The sequence below is a fragment of the Marmota marmota genome, unplaced genomic scaffold (assembly GCF_001458135.2).
Source record: "Marmota marmota marmota unplaced genomic scaffold, marMar, whole genome shotgun sequence".
Lineage (NCBI taxonomy): Eukaryota > Metazoa > Chordata > Mammalia > Rodentia > Sciuridae > Marmota > Marmota marmota.
Window position 1 is genome coordinate 13,720,688 of NW_026000164.1, and position 17,356 is coordinate 13,738,043.

Genomic DNA, 17,356 nt, shown 5'->3' on the forward strand with positions numbered 1-17,356 from the left:
TAGGCACTCAAAATATGTACTTTTGTGTTTTTTTTTCCTTAAACCACAGATGCACCTTAATACCTCTTAGAGAATGATCTATATCGCCATCTATACCATATCCATATCTCTATCTACTTTGTCTGTTTGTTTCCTTCAGATAGGCCTCTAAGGACGCAGTTTGAAAGTTATGTGATGGCTTTAAGGTCAGCTGTGTTTCCTGGCTGCATCTTCATTCAAGCCCTTCCTTAGGAAGTCTGGGGTTGTTTTTTGTTTGTTTGTTTGTTTGTTTTTCTGGCTTTCTTTATGTAATAAAGCTCTGTTTAAGGTCTTATAAAAATTCTAAAGACATAAAAGAACAAATGAAACAGAAACCTTTAAAGAAGCTAGCTACGTATCTTATTCTCATAGTTATATGTGAAATTCATCTGTATAACAAGTTTAAATAAAATATAAATGTGCATAGAGGTAGTAGCAATAAATTCTTTCCAGGGTAGTGGAGTGAATAGAGGAAAGTATCCTAGAAGTAGAAACATTTGAGTTGTTCCTTAAAAGACAAGGAAGAGTTAGATGGCAGATGTGATGGGGAAGGAATCCCTAAGCATTGGAACAGCAGTGGCTAAGTGCTGAGTTTTTCTTAATAGATTTAGGGAGTGACCAAGCATCTAGCATGACCGAAATTCAAAAGTTTTGATTGGCACCGTGGAAAAAGATAAGGCTGTAAATTTGGTGACAAATCACAGATGAACCTGAATACTATGTGCTTTTTTTCTTTTTCTCCTAGCAACTTCTGCTGACCGCTTTTATCGAATAGACAGATCTCAGGTAAGTTTCCTTCACCCTGTTGACAAAATTGAAAAACTCCTAAGTCTGTATACTGTATTTATAGCTAGTCCCATAAGTTTTTCCAACAAAAGCATTGAAACATTTGTAAACTTTGGAGTTGTATTTGTAGTGGAAGCCCAGGGGCCCTTTTGTCTTCATGTATTTTATGATTTTCGGAGTGAATGATAGGCTTGACCTTGCAAATGGTCATAGAGAGTAACGTGGCTTATAGATATCACCAGCCTGCATACCAAATTTTCCTTCACACAGTGCTTTTACTCCTGCAAACCCAAAATTTGTCTTTTAAACTCATTTCTGATGAACTAGTTTGAGACCCTAATTGTATATGCAGGCTACATAGTTTTAGTTAATCAATCCCCAGAGTTCCATAATGAGGAAAAAAAAAAAATTCTGTTCAAGCTTAACAAGTCCTCCTACTGTCTGAATTCTGCAGGAAAAAAAACGATGTGCAAATGGTATTGAACCCAGGTTGAAACCAGTGGCCAGCCACGCCACTTCACTATGACTTCATCCTGGGAGAGGAAGTCCAAGCTGTCAGGTACTGACGCTGGACCAAGAGGCATGTGTGCTGTCAGTTCTTTGTTAGTATTTGGGAAGAAGAGGCAAGACCAATTCTGGTTATACTTCACAAGATCCTGGTCAACTGGGAATCCTGAACCAAGGGGATTCATCTCTCCCCATTGCCCACTGCCTGCTTCAGGGGAAAACATCAATTGCTTAGGCTTCAGACAAAACACTGTGATTGCTTGGTGTGCGGAGTTGCATTCTTCCTCAGGACCAAGGATGCTGCGTTCTGTTATTGTTTAGCTGATGGATGTGAGCATTTTGTCAGTCATCTGACAGGTTCATTTTTCTTCCTTAGGAACATTTGCACTTCGTGATGGAGATTTCCCAAGATGAGATTTTTATTCTCGACCCAGATATGGTGGTGTCACAGCAGGCGGGGACACCTCCCGGCATGCCTGATCTGGTGGTAGAGCAGGCCTCAGGGTGAGTGAGCTTCTCCTTGATTGGCACCAGCATCAGGCTGGCCTCAGGGTGACCTCTGGGTCTGGCTTGCTTTTGAAGTTGACATTGTAATCCAGCAAACTATTCTGAGGTGCAGATTTTCTGGTGTGTGTTTTTGCTTTGTTTTGTTTTGTTTTTGTTTTTTATCAAGTGAGGCGTAGCTTGATGTGTGGTTAGTCTGACTTATGAGTAGCTGTATAGAACGCACATTCCCAACTAGATTTGTGTCATGTCTGAGCCTTTTTTAACCATTACACCAACACATCCTACCAGACCTAGAAGCGACAGGTACTTGCATCTGTGCATCTATGCCCATTTATTTTGCCTGTTATCCAAACAAAAAGTTGACAGAGGTGATGTGACAGTGATTCTCTTCTTCTCCACTGTTTCCAGGCTGAGATACATAGATTATATAACAAGGACTGTGACATGTCAGTCTCTCACTAAGAGCCACACACTGTGCAGTACACCCCTCCTGTATTCTAGTGAATTAATCATTGGAAGTGCTCTGTGCTTGTTTTCTTATCTGTGAAATGTAATAAAAATTATTTCTACTCAGAGAAGTTGTTTGAAGAGTAAACAAATTGATGGAGATAAAACATTTAGAATAGTTTTTGGCCCTTTGATTGACATTGATTAAATATTATGTTGTTAAAAATCACAATCATCATTTTATAATGATGCAACTTAGTTTTTATTATCTTAAATCCATACATAAGAAAATTGAGGTTTAGTGGGTTATGTGACTTGCTTAATACCTCACGGAAAACCTGGGGTTCAGTCAGCTCTGATGCCAGAGCCCAGGCATTTATCACATTGCATTATCAAAATAGTGTTAACGTTTCTAGGCGATTTCAAAATTTTTTAACAATTCAAAAATATTTATTTGAAGCTGTTTTGTGTAACAGATATTAGTGTAAGACTTGAGAAACAACAGTGCAAAAGTTAAGCAGAGGGGTGCTGGGGTTGTGGCTCAGTGGTAGCAGACTTGCCTAGCATGTGTGAGGCACTGGGTTTGATTCTCAGCACCATGTATAAAGAAATAAAATAAAGGTCCATCGACAACTAAAAAAAAATTAAAATAAAATAAAAGCAGAGGAGGGGGCTTTCTGATATACGGGGGCTGAAGAGTTGAAATGAGGACAGTCCTGGGGAGCAGACCAGCCTGTGCACATGCTCACAGTATATAACAGGCATGTTCATCGGAGTTAACTTTCTCCGTTGGCCCCCTTCACTTAATTTGCTTTCCGTTTCAATTTTGGTCCATTGCTGCTATTTTTTATTGTGTGCTACTCTGCCAGAGCCAGCCGATATCCACGGTACATGCTGAGTGTGTGGGGATCAGGAGCGGGTTGATGTGGCAGCGTGGAACCATCCAGAGTTGCATGTAGAAAGTCAGTGCCACCAGAACTGTGCTGGCCTGAGGGGAAGGTCACAGGCACGAGGATGGCCTAATGTAACCCCAGATGTCCCAAAGGCTACCTTTGTGTGTTATGGCTCTACCTCCAACCTGTCAGCTGTGGGAAAGCAGGTGTGATGCTACATCCCAATGCAACAGTGGCAGGTGCTGGCATCTGGGGCCCTCCTGCCCCGAAAGTCAAGTGCTCACCTGTGATCTGATGAGGAGTGAGGCTACCTTGCCAAGGCTGCCCTCGGCATTGACCTCTCACTCTCTCCATGTCAAATACTGGCCAAATACTGGTTTTCCCTTAGTTACACCTCTTAGCTCCAAATATAAGTAGCTGGAAAATCCACTAGAACTCTAACTCACCCCTTTCTTACTTCTTATCAGTTCTCAAGAAATAAACTAGGATCCAAGAACAATGAAGGAGGATGGGCTTTGTAACTTTCTAACCTGCATTTCTGTGCCAGGCTCTCTATTGCTTCTGACTCCCATCACATGTAAAAATCACCTAACCTTTTTTATTTTTTATTTTATTTTTTGTTTCCAGAAATTGAACCCAAGGATGCTCAACCACTGAGCCACATCCCCAGCCCCTTTTTAAATATTTTATTTAGAGACAGGGTCTTGCTGTGTCACTCAGGGCCTCACTAAGTTGCTGAGGCTGGTTTTGAACTTATGATCCTCCTGCCTCGGCCTCCCAAGCTGCTGGGATTACAGGCGTGTGCCGCCCGGGCCCAGCAAAATCATCTCATCTTGACGTTCAGTTTATCTGTGAAAAAGGTGAAATCCTCCAATTAGTTCGTGTAACAAAGTGTCAATGAAATATGGAAATGTGAAACAAACTCTCAGTCAAGGTGGATTTCACTTCTCCAGTGTGGAGAAAAGGGCCTTCCTGAGATAGGACGGAGTTAATCACTTGCTGATTTTTAGTGCTTAACTGTCTGGTGCCTTTCTTTCTCCCAGGCTGTCAGACTGGTGGAATCCTGCCCTGCGGAAACGCATGCTGAGTGATAGTGGGCTGGGGATGATAACTCCCCATTACGAGGACTCAGATATGAAAGATTTCAGCCACTCCCGTGTGCTACAGTGAGTCTCTGGCCATCTTCCTTGGTGCCACTGTGATTATTGGGAGATTTGTACCCTGTGACATTTACTACTAGCACGGACTCCCTTTTCAGTGGTGCTCAAGCTGTCTCATGTCTGTGTCACTGTGGCTTGACATTTTATTTCCTTGCTCACTTTTGTCGACCTCAAGCTCCTGAAGGAACTTCCATTTGTCTTGCTCATGAGCTACCTTGAGACTGCATGCGGATCTCTCAATATTTCGATTTCCACCAGTGTTTTCTTTACTGGCATCCAGTGTTTATCGAATGTTCTTGCTTACCACATCATGGAGACATGCATGAGAGTAATCGTGAATAAATAGTTGGGAGGTGACCCATAGTTTTTCATCTGTGTGACCTTGTGTCAACAGATGAGCCTCTGCATGTTTGCTCTGCATATTATTGTCAAGTAGCTCTTTTGCCTGAAGTGAGGTGCTGCCTGTGTGTGGTTGCAGTCTCTGTGGGCGAACGAATACAGTATTTGTTCAGAGATCAGAATAGCAGGTGTCCTTTCTTCTCAGACCTGATCTTGGGTGGAAAGAAGGATGCAGGTTTGAGCTTTGCAAGGGTGTTGGCACCTGATTCTCAGTGAACCCTCCCTTCTCCTATCCCTAAGTGCAAGTGCAGACACACCCTCTTGCACCCACTGTTTAGTTTCAGGCCAATGGCCCCATCAAGTTCACTGCAATTCAGGAAAGTAGGCTGGTTTCCAGTCCTCTTGGGGTGCTAATCAAATAGTGACAATGGCCTTGTCACACCCAATCTCACCTTTTGACAGAAAAACAAGATGGCTAAGATTCTTAGGAGCTCAGGGTTAACTGAAAGGGGAAGACAGTGTTTCTAAAAGAGGACACGGAAGCAATTTCAGCATGACAAAGGAGAGAAAAATGAGAAATCTGAAGCTAATTATTTTATTGGCAAAGGTTCTACTCAGACACCCGGAGGGCAGAAAGAGACTTCATTTTAATTACTCCTTGGTATTACCTCCTATTTTCTTATGTGAAGGGGAGTAAAGGGAAAATAATGAATTAGTATAGATTTTCTTTTTTAATTAAACATGTTGTTGGTTCCGATGGCATTTTGATTGCTTACAATTCAGGGTGTTTCTCCACTTTGTTTTTATACAGAATTAGGGCTTGAGAAGCAGGGCTTGTCAGCCACCCATGAATAGCTTTTAAAAAAAGTGGTCGTCTATCTGTGGGCAGGCTTATTGGAAAATTAGAGTTTAATTAGCTGCAGAAATAGAAATCAAGCCCATACAAAACAGCTGAATGTTTTAGTGTACAGTTTCCAAAAAAAATGGAAAATGATCTCAATCTAGTTTTCTATGCCCTGATTTTTCTATATAGGACATATTGATGTACATGGATATATGAAGGAATTACTTCTAAAGTAGTAAATGTTTTTCCCCCAAATCATAAACAAATGTTCCACTGTACATGGTAGCCCAAGTTTTTAAAACACCCTGTCTAAATCAATGTTGATTTTTTAAATTTAGGTTATACAATTGGCCCTTCGTGTCACTTGGGATGGGTTCCAGGACCTACCACAGTTACCCAAATCTGTGGATGGTCTAGTTCCTTATGTGAAATGGTGCAGTGTTTGCATATAGCTCACCTCTAAATTTCTTATAATACCTAATACAATATAGATGCTATATAAATTGTTGTTACACTGTATTGTTTGAGAAATCCTGACAAGAAAAATAAAAAAGACTGTACATATTTAGTCACATATATTTTCAAGTATTTTTATCCTCAGTGGGTTGAATCCATGGATCCCTGCATATGGAGGACCCAATATTATCCCTTTGGGGATTTCTCTTAAATTTTTGTGTATCTTTAATTGATAGCTGTTGATTTTCAGGAGTCACAGTGAAGCATTCACATGCAGTCTCCACACACTCAGCAGAACAAACAGGCCATCATCTTGGGCTCCATCTCCATCTCAGACTCACTGAAGATCTATACACACATAAATGGTTGTTTGAATTTACTTGTTCTAAAAAAAAGAGGTCAAAACTAAACTAAGTACTTTACCAGCACATGTGCACTGACTCTTAACTTTGCTTTGTTATTAGTATGTCCCTTACTTCCATAGGAGGAACCTCTTTTTGTCTGTTTGGAGATCATCTCTGATATAGACAGATAAGTAGAGCTAAGGAGATACCTCATGTTATAATAGCTACTGTTATGGAATACCTCCTGCTGGCTTTTCACCATAATGAAATTATCTTTAATTCTTTCAACGACTTTTAAATTTAGCCCTTGCCTAACATATGAGTAAATTGAGGCTCATAGAGGGTAAAATATTTAATTTAGTCACCCAAGAGCAAGTGCAATTTGAATGAGGTCAGTTTGGCTCAAATGACATCATGCTTTTCCACTAGTATACTGCCTTCCCAAAGGGACCATGCAAGGGCAGCTTGCCCAGCTGCGAGTCTCACTGCCTCAGAAAGATTTACTTTGGTTTCCATTTCCTTTTACCATTTATAGAGGAAAAAATCCTACAATAATAGCAGTATATTGTTCGCACATTAAATATTTAACTGCAAACTTACCATAAAGTAAATATAACTGAAAAGGAATTTTGAAGCAAGAAAAAAAATTCTTTGTTGTTTTGATATGAAAATTCATGGTTTAAGACTTCTATTTAAAAAGCATTAAACAGGGCTGGGCCATAGCTCAGTTGGTAGAGTGCATGCCTCACATGCATAGGCCCTGGGTTCAATCCCCAGCACCACAAAAAATAATAAAATGAATAAAAATAAAAAGCATTAAAGTGTATCAAATATGCACCAATATAAGCATAAAGTTATTATATAAAGGCACTCATGCACTGACCACCCTGATTCATCATTGCTATATTTGCATTGTCCTTCTATTAATCCACAGACAATGTAGAAGAGTATAAAAATACATAATTTTCATGGCTATTTTTGTATTACATTTAAAAAATTTTTCATCACCTGTGTCACACAATGTATATATTTTGGAACTTGCTATTTTATTCAGCATCATATTTTTGAAGTTCATTCATGTTGATATGTAGGTTGTAAATTATTTTATTCCATGTAGAATTTTAAAGCACAAATATGCCATAATCTGTTTCTCCATTTTTGTATTTACATCTAATATTTTATTATTTTAAACAATGCAGCCAGCAGCCTGCTGCGTATGCCCTTCTGTGTTGCACAGTATATATGAAGTTTCAAATGTATTTAATATTGCAAAGTTTACCTTCCCAGCAGGAGTATATTTAACAATGTTTACATATATTTAGCCTGAAGAATTTTCTTAACACGATTGGCATCTGCTACTTTCAGACTTAAAGCCTTAGTCAACTTGGAGATAGGAGAAGTTCAGTTCTAACATCTTCAACCCAGTCTCTAAGAAGAAATCAAATGGGACACTTTAAATTCTTAGTACTGAACAAATTATTTACCAGAATCTTCAGGTCGTGGCTGAAGTGGCATTCCCAGAATGACTCATGACCCCAGATTTATTTATCAAGTCAAAAACTATTGCAAACAAGTAAGCAGAGCCTTCGATTTGATGGAAGAATCCTAGAGTCAGGAATGAAGAAACACAAGGGGAGAAAGATTTAAAGAGAGAAATGAGTGGCAAGGAGTAGAAAGTCAATGAAATAAATGACTAACCAAAAAATCAAAATTTTAAAAATTGATTCTTGGAAAAGGGAAACAGGGAGACAAATTTCTAAGACTATTTTTTTTTAATTGCATGGCAGTCACCTTTGCTGCCTTTCCCAGTCTAGTCTTTCTCAGTGTCACATGGCCACCCAGCTGCCCTTACCCATCCACATGCTGATGGACCATTCCCTCAGGCTCCTCTGGGTCTTCTTAGGGTTTTAATATTTGAATTCTTAGATAGATCATCTCCTCTCCTTCTTTAGGGTGAGTGAGAGGGAATTAAGGATGAATTACATTTCTATTATTACTGCAACTGGTGGCATTGCTGTTGCTTATACTTGAAAGCATTATTATTTTTAAGGAAGATGCCTCATACTCACCAGCTAACGCACAGGTCCTTCAAGAGGGACTGGAAGTCCAAAGAAGGATGCACAATACCTGGGGTCTTCCAAACCTGTGAGCACAGCAAAGGGCAATCTTTAAGAACCAATTTTGAAATGAATTGGCGGGAGGTGCTTAACTTATATTTTACTGCTAGGACCACAATGAATTTGTCTTTAAGTTTTTTTTTTTAAATGTTTTGAGTGCCTAAGAAAGTTCTATTTAAAATAACATGATTTTGAAAGCATGTTTTCTCTTATCATTAATCGTACCACCACTGTTTGTGACAAGACTGTATTTCATTTTGACAGATGATGAATGAGGAGGGAATTAAATTTTAGCAGACAAAATCTCTTTGAGTCTAAGGAAGAACTTTACCATCTTCTGTGACTTTAGGGTCCATAAGATAAGAAAACAGACACTGAATGAAAGCGCGATATATTCTTTCCAAATTCTCTTTGAGAAAAGGGCAGACTCACTTGTAAGTCAGGGGGTTAAGGGTGGGCAGGTAAAAGGCTGGGAGATACTGCTTCAGTTTCTGAATAGAATAACTTTTTTACAGTTTTTACATTTTGTGGTTTATGAAAAACTCCAAAATTGCCTGAAAGATGCACACTTTTCTTGATATCCCTAAGTCCTAAGCCTGAAGGAATAAAATGAAGGATTGTCATACAAATAAAAATAGAGCATTTTGCCACTGGACTAAGAAAATAGGGAGATAGTGCAGTGAAGAACCCCGGGGCAGACGCTGGATCCAGACGTGTGTCTAGGCAGGTATCTGTGACCTAATCGGCTGAGCAGGGCTGATGGATTGCTATGATTAGCAGAGTCAGTCTCTCAAACAAGAGATAATGTTACCCAAGATAGAACTATAAGGTATGAGGTTTCATTTATGATTTTGTTTCAGTTCTAAGAAACCAGTTGCACTCTTCAGTCAATTGTTTATTGAATAAATCAGTATTGGGTAACTCCAGTGTCTGTGGGTTGCTGAAGATATGAACCTGAATAAAAGCAGTTATTGCCTTTTGAAGAGCTTATATCCAAAGGGAACTAGTCTATAAACCAATTATTGTAGTTTCTGCTGACAAGTGCTAAAATGGATATTTGCAAAGAGTGTTTTGGAAACAAGATAAAGTAGAACTTGTTTTCTTCCAATCCACTTTTAAAACTTTTTGTATGAAAAGGATGAGTATTTAAAGAATTCATTAAAATAACCTCAAAGGGAAAAAATAGGCTTTTTAAGGACCCAATGCATATTTTACTCAACCATTATATGTAAACACATAAGTATCTCCTTTCCCTTATCAGGAAATGTCCCTCAGATCATTGAAAACAGTGAATGATAGTTTAGCATCACTCTACCTGAAGGTGCTTGAGGAAATCTATATAAGTGAGAAATTATCTGGAGATACCAAAAGCACCTAATATTATTTCAAACTGAAAAACTGAACTTTTTAGTGCATTCTACAATTCTGAATCACTGTATCAATAAGATAGCCTTGAATCCTCCCTACTTCTAAAAACTCAGATGTTCTGGGCTGAGCATGGGAGAAATAGCCTCATCTCCCTCTGGCTCTCAACAATTTTCTTTCCCCAATTTCTCCTGAGGACATTGGGTTATGACCTGATCCTAATAAAAAGGGCGGTTTTGCTTACTGTCAAAGCTCTGAGTTCTCAACAGGAAGACAGATTACTGGGTGATGACTTGGACTGTGGAAATATCCTTTGAGCATCACAATCAGATAAGAGGGAGAAAATTAATCTTCTTAGTGGGATGCAGGTTTTGCTGGGATGTGTCTTAGAGATGAAATCAGTGCTGTCAGAACAGGGTAGTTCCTGGCATGTGTTTCACCAAGATAGCTGGGTCCTATCCCTGCTTCACCTTTGACTGGTCTAAATCTTGCTCGCCTTGGAAAATCATTTCGGTGGAAAAACACACAGGATAGCCAACACGATCTTCCTTTCCTCTTCATTTTCTCCTTGCCTTCCCTCAAGCTGGTACTCCCTCTGTTTAGCCAAACATACAATAATAGTCTTCCCATATGTATGCAGATTATTTAATAAGATATTTTGCATTGTTATTTTTATAAGTGCTCCTCAAAGAGTAATGCATTATGGAGGCCCTAAGCTACTCAGGGGAAATGGAGTCACATTTCCAAGTTCAGTTAGTGAAATAGAGAGTTGAGTGTCCTATGCACCATATCTTGTTTTGACTGACAGTGGAAGAAAAGTATAATTCTTGCTAGGATCCCTGGGCTTTAATAGTAAACATGAATTTTTTTAAAGTGATGCTAGGAAATCCTGGTCTTCCATTTTTATGAGTTCCAAGTTTGGGCAATGATTACAACACCAGGAGATATGATTACTGTTAAGTGGCTCTCCCTTTTTCAGTTTTAAAAGTTGGCAGTCTTACCTCCTCATACTTAAGGAATATTGGGGATGTGTGGGAAAATTGATTGGATCCTTCTTTAAAGCATATGAGTTCCAAGCTCTGCATTGCACCCTGCACCCCCTACATCACACTATAGATGGAATAGCAGGTATTCAGTAAGTCTATTTGGATGAATGGATGAATGTCGGATGTTAGAAAAAGTGTACTGTCTCAAACCAAAATAATTAGTTGTCTATTTGGATTGCTACAATAAAACCAGTGCTAACCACATAGCAATTGTAACAAAACAACATGTTAAATGTTGAGTATGTATACTAGGCTATGGAATGCATTTTTGTATTTCAAAGTTTAATATAATTTTATTTGATGCAGGGATATCATATGTCAAAATAATAATGATCCACTTGAACCTCTGAGGGATGCTGGTGTTTCACAGGTGATAAAGTAGGAGGTAACTCTGATGGGCACAGGATGTTACAGGCACTTCGGATAGGCTCAGCAGTAAGATAGGGAGGACAGGAAGGGTCATATCAAGGAGCCCATGCCATCCTTGGACGCTCTGGGTTATGTCAGTGTAATTTAGTCCTTGAAGAGGTTGTAAATATTCTCTGAGAGGAGAGGGAGGTCACTCGGTACGTGGGAAACCAGAAACTACCAAAAATTCCTGCAGGGAACAGAATCCTAGAACTTCCTAGAAATTTCTAACAAAAAGAGATAAAGCAAAGCCAGAGCAGCAGCAAGTACAGCGTCAACATGTACATAAAAGCTGGCCCTTCTTGGGATGCCAAGTGGGCTGGGAAGAGGAGGTAGGGACTTTCAGGGATTATCCAGAATCTGCTTTAAAAGCAAAACAAAGGATTTTTCTCTTTCCAATAACACCATTCTGCTTTAGGGCATTAAGAAAAGCTGGCAAGAAGGTGACAGAGCCTTTTGTGACAAGCCACTTCAGCATCATCTAAATCTGGGAAAATGACAACTCTCTCCCCCTGCACTCAGAAGCAAGAGAGCCAATGTAGAAACAGCTGTTTGCAGTGGCTGTGTTAGAAGTGGGGCTCATGTGCACACCTATCCTGTGTCCCCCGGGAGCAGCTCTCTGCTGGTGGCAGCATCCCTTAGCCATTTATTTTTGTGGTTGGTCCTTCTTTCCCTAATCCAATCACTGGCTGTTTCTTAAGAGCCCAGTGGTCACCTCTTGACATTGACCTTCATCAGTGTGATAAATGGAGTCAGGATACAGGCTGAGATGGATGATATCCATACTGTCAGATTGGACATGGATATCAGGGGAGATCTACAAGATGATGGCATTTTATCTTCTCAAGTGCTCACTTCTTCTAAGGACTGGGGTTAAAACTTAGTCAAGACTAATCATAATCTCCTAGAATATTCTGGGAAAATGTCCTCACTGTCAGAAAAGTCTCTGCGGACACGAAGTGTGATTTTTTCCCCCTCTTTGCTGGAAGGGAATAAATTTCCAAGATTAAGCCAACTGTCAGGTTGCTCTTCCTCTGGTCCCCACTCTGTGGGGTGCAGGTACCTCAGATGTTTCCCAAGTCACTGGGCTTCCACAGCAGGTTTGGGCAACAGAAGAAAATGGGGGAAGTGCCCATCAGGATCTGAGCTAAGGATTTATTTTTAATTCTTACAATCAGAGAGGGACCATAGTTTCTTCCACATGTGATGTGGGCACATTTACTTGTGAGGTGAAGTATTTCTGCATATAAATCCTGTCTTCTGAACACTGTGCATAGGGTGGACCCTTCGAAGGCTGCCCTCCTCCTGCCCTTTTTCCTAATGTCACTGAGGAATCTGCTCGTTACTGACTCTCCCCTGACCTCTTTCCATCCTCCCCACCTCCACAGAGAAGAGATGCAGGTGAGGAAGTGCCAGGAGAGCCAGGTGGTCCTCATGGGCTTCTATGTCCTGACCTTTGCCCTCAGTCCCACTTGTCCTATTTCCTCAGCATCCAGTGATTTCTGCTCTCGGCCTCTGACATCCTTCTTACTTTCTCACGCTCATCTCCAAAACAACAGGTCAGTCCAATGCTGCTTTCTCAAATTCATACCAAAATTCTTATTTTCCCAGTGTTTCTGCCTTTGATGAATAATGTGATTAAATGGGTCTAATTTTGATCATTTTGAAATCCTTCCAGAAATAGCCCTTATTGCTGTGGGGTTGTGCAGTAACCATTCGGTACCTTCGTACCTTCTGATGTGGGGTCAGCGATGTGAGAGAGATGCCTGGGTTGCCACTAGAAATGGTGATACGGGAGGGCCACATAGAGTATAGAACTTCTTGAGGCCCCTCTGATATCCACAACTTCGAGAGAACAGGATGTGAGATGTATCTACACCATGGAAAAACTACTTATTTAGAAATCAGGGAGATGGATATCACATTTTCCCCTCTTGTACCTTTGCTGGATCTTCTGCTGATCACCATGCATGACAATGACAAACGCAGTCTGTTTTCTCCAGGACTCACTTGGATGGTAATCTCACGCCATAGCTCCCTCCCTAGAATTCCTTGAAAGTGGGGTGATGGACTCTGAACCTCTCCCTGGTCTTCAGAATGGAGTGAAACTCATGGCCGTGCTTAATACTCAGACACTGAGTCAGCTGAATCATCCCCAGTGTGGCCATCTGTGGAGACACTTCATTGCTTGCTCTCAATGTCGCTTTGCTTTCATGTCCACTTTCTTATTTTCTCACAGGGCTCCTTTACTGTTTCGGGTTGTTTGTGATACATTACTGAGAAATTCCCCTGATCTTGAATATAAAAGGGCTGGGAGGAGACAGGCCCCTTTTAGATCCTGTTTCCCACCCCAGTGTCATGAATATGAGCACTCCCTCCTGAGAAGTGGCTGGGTGGGAGGAGAGAGATGTCCACAGGAAAACTTCTAGGATATATTACAGTTATCTTCAGGAGAAGTGCCAAAGCAGCTTGTAACTCCACCTATTTTTTCTTCCATTTTCTAAAACTGGGATCAGAGCCTTATTTGGATTTCATAAAAAAGTAATCAACTGCGAGGAAAGCCCTTTCTCACTGACCAGGGTACCCCAACATAGCTACTGCTTATCCTGGATCCTGGATATATGAGATGGCTTTTCTTCCATACTTCACATGCATGCCCTAAATGTGACACTCAAATGATCCAGAGCTTCGTGCCCCAAAATAAGCTTTAAAAAAAAAAGAAGTGCATATTCACAAAATTCAAATGTCTCAATAGGAGCCTATGATCAGGGTTCCCCAAATCACTAAGATAAAGCTCAGTGTTTTCTAATTTTTCTGAATCACTGTGTGTATGTCTCTTTTGGTTGGATTTTAGAAGAATATGTCTTTTCTACTTCTTCACTCCATTTTTAGAAAGAAGGATGGCAAATCTATTACAAAGGCTGTGCTAAAACCATTCTTCATTTCATCTTCAAAATGCGAGCCCCTGATACGATGGTCCACTTTTCATGTGGAATAAGCCGGTTAAGTATTAGTTTCTTCAACTCATCTTTATCTATTTCTTCTTGTGCCCACTGTCTGCTTTCCCCCATTTCTCCTCATCTTTCTCATCCCTAGATTTCAAAGAAATTTCTTTCTCCTCATTTTGTTGGAGTTCTTGGGAATTAACAGTAGGTGGCAGTAACATTTCAAACTCAAAGGGCATTTTAGGGCCTCTCAGCTCACTGCTGAAGGGTATTCAGAAGAAATCAGAGTGTACTAGTTAATGGTGAAGCAATTTTATTTTTTGAAAGCCAAACATTTCCTAAATAAAAGGGCTTATTGAAAAAAAAAACAAACAGCATATTTCAAGCTCAGCTCACAAGAGGGTCGTCAGTGTAGATGTATGGGACTCTCAAAGAATAGAAAATGAGAAGAAAGAGAATTAGTGAAAATTCACCTCAATTGAAGAACTCACCAAACAGCCTTTATTCTATGCAATCTGGAATCTGTTTTCTTATCTCCATACCGATGCCCATCTCTGGCTCTTTCCTTCAGTCTTGCTTTTTCCCTTCCCAATCCCTCTGATGGTGGTGAATGCTACCTCTGAGGCTGTGCCACATTCCCTGAATGGGTTTGTGAGTGCTTGAATAGACAGTGGGTTTCTCTCTCTTTCAATGCCTCTCTGTGTGCTTGCTGTAACTTTCATCTCTTCCACTCTCCTCCTCGCCTGTTCTCTTTTACTGTACTTGCTTTGTTTATTGACTTAAGGTAAATATTCATAACTAGGGGGAGGAAAAGCAAACAAAGAGAGGATTATATAGTTGATGGAGATTCTCAGTGCTGAGGGATTTCTGGTTCTGTTTTACCGAGTTTTAGAGATGCTTTGGGGCCAGAGTGATAATGGCAAGGACGTCACTTAGATCCATGATCTATTTCTCCCTCAAGTCCCCCAAATGATATCATAGGCCTTGTGTACCAGTTCTCTAGGGACAGGCAGTGTATTCCCTTGAAAGAAGCACTGGGGAGGAAGGCGATTACTTAGAGATGATAGTCTACAGCCATGGTATGGGAGCACATTAAATCACCCCTGGGCTTACTTCATTTAAATGAAGATTCTCATCCCTTGGAAGTTTTAAGACACCACCTGAATTTGCATAGCATCACCTTCCTTCAAGGTCAAGTAGAGGGAAAAGCAAAGATGATGTGTCCACAGCAATACTATCAACTCAAGATGGGCCTTGAAGGATCAACCAACTGGGTCAATTGGGACTTCTCAGGGGTTTCACAGTGAACCAGGATAATGTCTCATCAAGGAGCAAAGTGACCAGGTCTGAATGGTCCTGCCGTTCTCCTTGGGAACCAGAGTGTTGGCACGTGATGGGTAGCTGTTTGCCAAGAGAAGACTGGATTCCACCAAAGAAGAAGCACAGATGACAAGAGTCCAGGGAATTCACAGGGCTGTGATCAGAAAAGGGGAAAATGAAAAAATGATCAAAAGAAGAGGGAAGACATTGAGGGTTGATGAAGGTCAGATACCAGGGGCCCTCCTTCTCTTCCCAAATAGAATGCAGGATCACCCCGTACGTGCAGATGGTGGTATGTCTGCTGTTGTGGTCATTCTGAAAGCTGGAAGTAAAGAGACAAGCAGGCATCTGAGAGGAAAACTGGCCAAACCCTTGGGTGGAGTTGCCTCCAGTGTGTGGGCGTGATGCTCTGCTGCATTCCCATCGAGGACTTCACAACAGAAGGAGGGTTTACTGACTCGCAGGTGCCAGGAACTGTGTCCAGGAAGCACAGCCCCGGCTCACCTGGCAGCCCACCTTTGTTTTCTGTTATGATAACCAGGAATGGAGGGGCTTGGCTCTTCCAGGTAGTTCTGTGAGTTAGTGTGACTGTCCCACACTTCCCTACCCTATCTAGTCTTAGAGAAATATTCCGCTGCTGTGGACTTTCGGAATATGAATTTGTGCTCTCGTGTCTCAGACTCTGCCCTTTCTCTTGTGTTGCATGTTTATTCCAAACCTACCTGTATGTGGTAGTTCCATCCCTTGGCTGGACTCCCCACCTGGTGATGGTTTAAAAGTGATAAGTAGAGGTATGTGTGTTGGGGAATACTGGTGAGATGTTTGTGGATGATTCTCTCCAAAAGACAATTGACACACATGCACAGGTCCCTAACATTCCTGTGTCATTAGGACACACTCTAAGTTGGATAATTATTGACATCCTCTCTATCTCCATGATGTAGGCATTCTGAAGTAAATCTAAGTAAGAGAGCCAAGTGTGCTATTGAATTAAAGATTCAAAATGAGAAAAGCAAAATTCTGCATAGATGCTTTTTAAAATAAAAGTAGGATTAGGATAGTATTATTCAAATAGAAAGGATATCATGTTAGGAACCAATTTACAAATATAGATCATTTCATGGTACTTACCAAGAAAATGCATGTATCCCAAACCTGTGGCAAAGCATTATAAAAGTCTGTAAAGGCTGAAACAGTCACAAAGCTTGTTATTTCATTTTCAAGTGTATTGATGAAAAACCATGGAACATCAGTACTTTTTAAAGAAGTTCAGTACTTTTTAAAGACTCACCTTCATAAATATAGCACTCTTGCACTTATGTATTACTACTTCACTGGCAGAAAGCGGTACATTTTTTTTTTCAGTGTCCTTATGCCTTGTAATGGATCTACTTGAAAGATAAGAGGATTTGAAGGAAAATTTGTGGGTAGAAGGCAATCTGAAAAACTATCTTTGAGCTTCTTGCTTCTTAGTGGTGGCTAAGGCTCGATGGAGCAATGTCCTGTGCAGAAATTCCTAGCCAGTGTGTTCTTCAAGTCTCATTCCCACAGAATCTTGATATCCACACATGTTAATTGAATAAAACCACTCACTCTGAGATGTCATAACTGCATTTAGTTAATTTTCGATATTCATACTTTCCCATGGAAACCCCGGTATTTTAGAGAAAAGAATCACTCCTTGCTTAGGCACCTGGAGATACTGCCTAAAACTGATTGCTTCAAACACAGCTTTTTAAAAGTTAATTGCCTTAAGAATTCAAACAATTTTTATTTTTTAACTCATAATATGGTTTTGCTAGTTTCAATATAAAAATTACATAATCCTTTACCTAAAATAGTACTTCCCTTTTT

At 40.4% G+C, this 17,356-nt stretch overlaps 1 protein-coding gene across 13 annotated transcripts in view; it reads left to right on the forward strand.

The window, feature by feature from the left end:
* Dgki (diacylglycerol kinase iota) overlaps positions 1 to 17,356 on the forward strand; it is a 340,467-nt gene that overhangs the window by 268,515 nt on the left and 54,596 nt on the right. For all 13 annotated transcript variants that reach the window (XM_048786882.1, XM_048786881.1, XM_048786888.1 and 10 more), the window contains 3 exons: positions 764 to 804; positions 1,688 to 1,815; positions 4,202 to 4,324. In XM_048786882.1, coding sequence (XP_048642839.1) covers positions 764 to 804; positions 1,688 to 1,815; positions 4,202 to 4,324 — 292 coding nt within the window. The remainder of the gene's footprint in view (positions 1 to 763; positions 805 to 1,687; positions 1,816 to 4,201; positions 4,325 to 17,356) is intronic.